At 37.0% G+C, this 5088-nt stretch overlaps 1 protein-coding gene across 2 annotated transcripts; it reads right to left on the bottom strand.

Moving 5' to 3' along the window:
• Positions 1-247: 247 nt before the first annotated feature.
• On the bottom strand, positions 248-4860 carry LOC21385129 (mitochondrial inner membrane protein OXA1). 2 transcript variants are annotated; one of them, XM_024163905.1, is made up of 10 exons: positions 4756-4860; positions 4132-4603; positions 3362-3452; positions 2777-2824; positions 2324-2373; positions 2098-2173; positions 1876-2007; positions 1486-1593; positions 942-996; positions 248-754 (listed from the first exon to the last, which is right to left on the bottom strand). In XM_024163905.1, the coding sequence occupies exons 2-10, from the start codon at positions 4599-4601 to the stop codon at positions 492-494; spliced, it is 1293 nt and encodes a 430-aa protein (XP_024019673.1). In that variant the 5' UTR covers positions 4602-4603; positions 4756-4860; the 3' UTR covers positions 248-491. The 2 variants fall into 2 exon arrangements, with proteins under 2 accessions (XP_024019673.1, XP_024019666.1); XM_024163898.1 differs by having other exon boundaries at positions 4132-4860.
• Positions 4861-5088: the final 228 nt, after the last annotated feature.

Here is a 5088-nt window from a genome sequence, read left to right as displayed (position 1 = left end):
TGATCACCATTTTGATTTAAACAATAATAAAAAATAGTGAAAAAAAAGCGCACTACTTCGCTTTTTTTGCCCCACAAAGAGGACAAAGATAACTTCCTGGTTTTTCTGAGTCATTACCAGTGACCTCTGGCTCTCTTTTTTACACGCCAAACCGGTCTAGTTAACGCTTACCTGATTATGCTTCAAATATGAATACAAATTCACATCATGCAAGACCCTTCTTGAGGACCGCCAAGTTGAAGCGGAAATAAAAAGATTAGATTTATCAAAAACAATATAGACGTTTACAAAATTCCATCTTTACCAAAATTACGAGCAATCTCGTATTGATCTAACTTATTAGGACATCTTTCTCCTTCCTTTGAACTCGTCAATTAATTTAAACCTCATCGTTAGGATTGAAAGAATATTACAGCAAAATGTAATGACATCTGCAAAATCTCCAGATATAATCTTGAATATTTTCTCAAAATGGCAAAGACTCTTGCTACCTAATTCTTTTTGTTTTTCTTTCTTCCCTTTACTTGCTTCTCTAAACTTCTAAGCCTCTGACTGACAACTGCAGATGAAGATATTTTTCGGTCTGTAAGCTTGAATGATTGAGCAGGTGATGAGGTATTCTCCTGTGTCACTGTCGTACGTTGTTTCAATGCGGAAAACAATGATTTAAAGCTAGGCTGTTGAGTGGTACTAGGCTGCGTAACTGGTATTTCAGGGATTCCCAGAAACTTCTTTACCTGAGGTTTCTTTAGCGCTACGAAAAATTACACAAACAGAAACGTGTAAGATTGAGTGATGATTATCGTTGAAGTTTGATACTTTAGAATCTTTCCTTTGCTGTGATAAAGTATGGATCAATGAGAACTCCCCCCACTTAGGGGAAAGAAAACAAAGAAGATGACGGTCTCATTGCTCGAAAATATGGATTTGAAAAGACTTACCAAGTCCATACACGAGAGAAAACAAATTGGATGTTATCCAGTAACAAAATATAGCCTGCATTTAGAATTAGCAGTGACGATCAAGTTCATTCAGAAGAAAATGAAGAGAGAGAGAGAGAGGTGTGGCATAAACAAAAATGTAGTAGAAGACCATCGTGAGAACCTACAAGACAAATATGGAGAAACAAATGTTTTACACTCATAGCATCTTTGTATTGCCAATTTCTCTAGCCAAGGAATGATCACATGCCTTTTGGGCTTGTACAAAATTTTCCTTTCATTCATTAAAAAAAAAAAATGAAATAGAATCAAATCGGGAGAAATTTGAGGGCACTAATGATAGTCATACAATTGTTCTACAACTAAAACAAATAGAATACTTTGATATAAAATGCTACAAAACCAATTTACGGGAAACAATAATCCACAGACCAATTCTTTATTTCTGACATTGATATTTTATAAGTAGAAGAGCATAAACAACCTTACCGGTTAATGATGATCCAAGGGAAAACACACACACACAGACAAAAGGCAAAATTACCTTCGGAAAACTCATGGTGAATGGAACTGTGAGAACTGCAATGCCCCTTGAAACGTTTTTCATGGTTGCAGCAACAGGATTTCCTTCCAATCCTTCTTGCATATTGCACTGAGAAAACATGATTTAGTTAATTCTAAAATATACCTAATATTATTTTTAGTTCCACGCAAGTCTGAAACACCTTGTGAAGTAATGTCATCCTTAAAACGTAATAGAAACATCACCATCTTCAAATATCTCATCTCAAAAGCCCATCCCAATCCAAACTAGGGGAAATAAAATATACTTTTTTAAATGAGAAAAGGAAAAAGATCCTATAAGGCCACCCGCAGGACCCTTTGGAGTAGGTACTACAAGAACAAAATCATTGATAAAAATGGAGACATTTACCTCTACTGTTATTAAAAATGTCAAAGCTGTCAAAACTGGAAAAATGTATAAAGCATCCGGTGTCGTGAGATCAACGAACCAGTAGGCTCCACCAGTTTTGAAGGATGGCACTTTTTCTGCCATATTTGATACCTGTAGAAGAAAGATCAGAACCATATCCAAAGACCAACCTAAAATCATTTTATCATGGGAATGACATTGAAGGAGCAAGATATATCTTACCGCAAGGAAGAAACTAATGAAGATAGGACCTTGAATGAAGAGTCCCTTGAGTGGAGTAAAGGGAGTAACACCATACCTACATTGCCCAAATCATTTAGTCTGTTATGTTATGACAAACAAAGCACAAAATTTCTCTATGGTTAAATCTAATTAACTTCCTAGGTTAAATTCCACTTCAGAACAGAAGTCTATTTTTTTCAGGCTCTGAGGAAAAAAAGTTACTTACTCCTTAAAAAGATCCGACATTTGCCTTTGACCTTCAATCTGATTTACAGCCTGAAAAGGGGAAAGAATGAATCTTAACGTGTCCAAGAGAATTTCTGAAAAAACCCCAGATGAGGAGACCAAACCACAATAGTGGTCAAAAGCACACGCATAATAAGCCATGTCTATATCAGCACACAGAGACCATTGTTGCAAAAGGTTCCTGTTATTTAAAGCATGTAATAATGGAGTTATTGATAGGTGAGTGGCATTTAGTAAGACTGTAAGAGAGGTTGTTATTTTAGGCCAGGCTAGCTCTTTTACATTTCTAAAAAAAATATGTTGCCTAAGAGTTGTTGGTAGGTGTAGAAAAAGATATACTCAAGCACAATATGTAGCCATATCAATCACTTATAGCATTTGTCACTGAGTGAGTAAGGGATATGAAAGCATAATTACTAAGCAAGCACCATACCCCTTCATCTATCTGCCTCTTAATCTCCTCTAAGCGAGGCCTCATGAGCTGCAACACCCACACGTAAAACAATAAATCAGATGACCATATACCAAATAAGAGAACATAAGAAAGGGAAATATAATGAAGGTAGCTATGCAGTTAGGCATATAAAAAAAAATATAAACAAACATGGTGCATGAAGACTTTGGTTTGTCATAATCCAACGTCGAGCATGAAAAATTCAACCAAAGAGATATTAATTGTTCTCACTTGAAGCAAGTAACCAACTCTATGATCTAAGAGTTATTTACCATAACAACCAAATCAATAATAATTAGCTACTAATATGGATCATGCTTGATGAGCCTGTGACTCAGATATGCAAGATTGCATGGACTACAAAAGATTCTGCAAAGCATATGTCGAGAGCAAGAGGAGGATTGCCAACAAGGTGACTTGAACCCCGAGAAAAGAAACAATATAGCACCATACAACTCAGAATTTACATCAACAAAGTACGAAGCATATAAGATATCAACAATCAAATTAGGTAGTGGAAGTGAACATCGTTTACAAAAGGCAGCAAGAAATAAATAAACTTACAGAAAGCTTTGAGGTAGATTTAAGTTGATTTATTAGAAGTGGAACTGTGGACGTTCGAATCAAAAGAGTTGTTAAAGCTATTGCAAGCCACCTGAAAATAATCAAAACAAATATAAATTCTTTCATCACCAATACAAAAGGATGCCCATCACTAGCATTAAAGTTTTGACGCCAATAAATATTAAAACTAGAAGAACAATTAAATATTGCATCTATGAAATCTATCACCCAATACTTCCTCTTGGCAAAAATTTAAGACCTTGAACTCCAACAACAACAAAAAAAATAAAAATAAAAATAAAAAAAAAGCTCATTGCTAGTACATCATTCCAACTCCACAATTCTGCTTTTCCTTTTCTCAGTCGCTAACAAGTGAACTGAAGCCGCTTTGAAAAATTCCTGACTGGGAGACAGTAGACACCATTGTTTCCAAATGCCGTACATTTTTTCCATTTGGTTTGAACTTATTACTAGTACATAATGGGCAGCGAACAATTGCTTTTATCAAGAAACCCCAATTGACGACTTATCCAATCTGAGTCTTTGACTATCTCGACATCATCAAACAAAGATATTTAAACTCGATCAAATGCACAAAGTTCACCTACGCTACTCTCTCTCAGAAAGAGCTAATCAGGACTTCAACAAATGTTCTAAAGCAATCTCAATGCTCTTTTAATTTTCCCAATATTACTCTTTTGCAACCGAACAAACAACAGACAATTTAGAAAAAATAAAAATAAAAAAAGAAAAGAGCAAACAGCTCTCACCAATCGACGCCCACAAAAGTATGAACCCCCTCGATGAGATACTGCAACAACTTAACAGGCAAGAAAGAATCCGCAGCAGCAATGGCAACTTCGTTCACCTGAGGCACCTGCGAAGCCACCGCTTGCACGGTCGAATCACTGATCACCTCCGCAACATCGCTCATAATCCCAAACTTATCCGAATCTTCGCCTATCGTCGTTGACATGTAACGGCAGAAAGCGAAACTGGAGTTGCTCGGGGAAGCCAAAGCGCTCGAGAACCTCCTATCTTGAGAAAATCCGAGCCCTAATTTACCAACTTCATTACCGAAAAGCCTCTTTTGGAGAAGACTATTCCAATTCTGCGAAGAAACGCTTTCGGAAACCGGATTTTGCTTCCGATCGTCGTCGTGGACAAGGTGACCGACTGATGGGTGGCACTGCCGGGCCGTGATCGTCGCTCTTGTCGAGAGGCTCCGCCGATACGCCATTTCTGCTAGGGAAAGTTCAAGCTTTAATCAAATTAAAGATTAAAGATTTGATTTTGGAGAAAAGCTTAAACCCTATCAAAACCCTAGCACTTCCGATTCGAAATCTCGATCGCCATAGTTGTAGGAGAAAGTAATGGTTCGAGAAATTGATTACCTTGGTCTTGAAGCTGAGAGAGACAGTTGAAAGTACTTTGGAAATGAATTCTAGCACTTCAAGTTTTCAACTTTCTGTAAAGCCTGTGTTGGACGACGACGGAGTGGCTGCTGTTGGGCTAGGGCTGCCTGATAGTTGTTTGGGCTACTTGTTTAACTCATGGGTCACGGGCTGAAAGCGCCCGGCCCGAGTACAATGCCCGTTAATTACATATTCGTCCGTTATGCATAAATGCAAAAAAGAATATTGTGATATTTTTATATAAGTCTCTAAATAACTCTAATGATATTTTTATTCTTTATTAATCACTCATAAACACCCATATGAAAAGAG

Source organism: Morus notabilis, unplaced genomic scaffold, assembly GCF_000414095.1.
Source record: "Morus notabilis unplaced genomic scaffold, ASM41409v2 Scaffold3729, whole genome shotgun sequence".
Classification (NCBI taxonomy): Eukaryota; Viridiplantae; Streptophyta; class Magnoliopsida; order Rosales; family Moraceae; genus Morus; species Morus notabilis.
Note: the sequence above shows the minus strand (reverse complement) of the source record. Positions and strands in the feature narration are given on the sequence as shown.

Bases quoted from the DNA above. Each gene is read 5' to 3' on its own strand.
- LOC21385129 (XM_024163898.1), bottom strand. From the start codon at position 4,601: ATGGCGTATCGGCGGAGCCTCTCGACAAGAGCGACGATCACGGCCCGG. The intron at 2,825-3,361 runs GTAAGTTTATTT...TGGGTGTTGCAG, and splicing joins AATCTACCTCAAAGCTTTCT to CTCATGAGGCCTCGCTTAGA. The intron at 997-1,485 runs GTAATTTTGCCT...TTCTAAATGCAG, and splicing joins TCACCATGAGTTTTCCGAAG to GCTATATTTTGTTACTGGAT.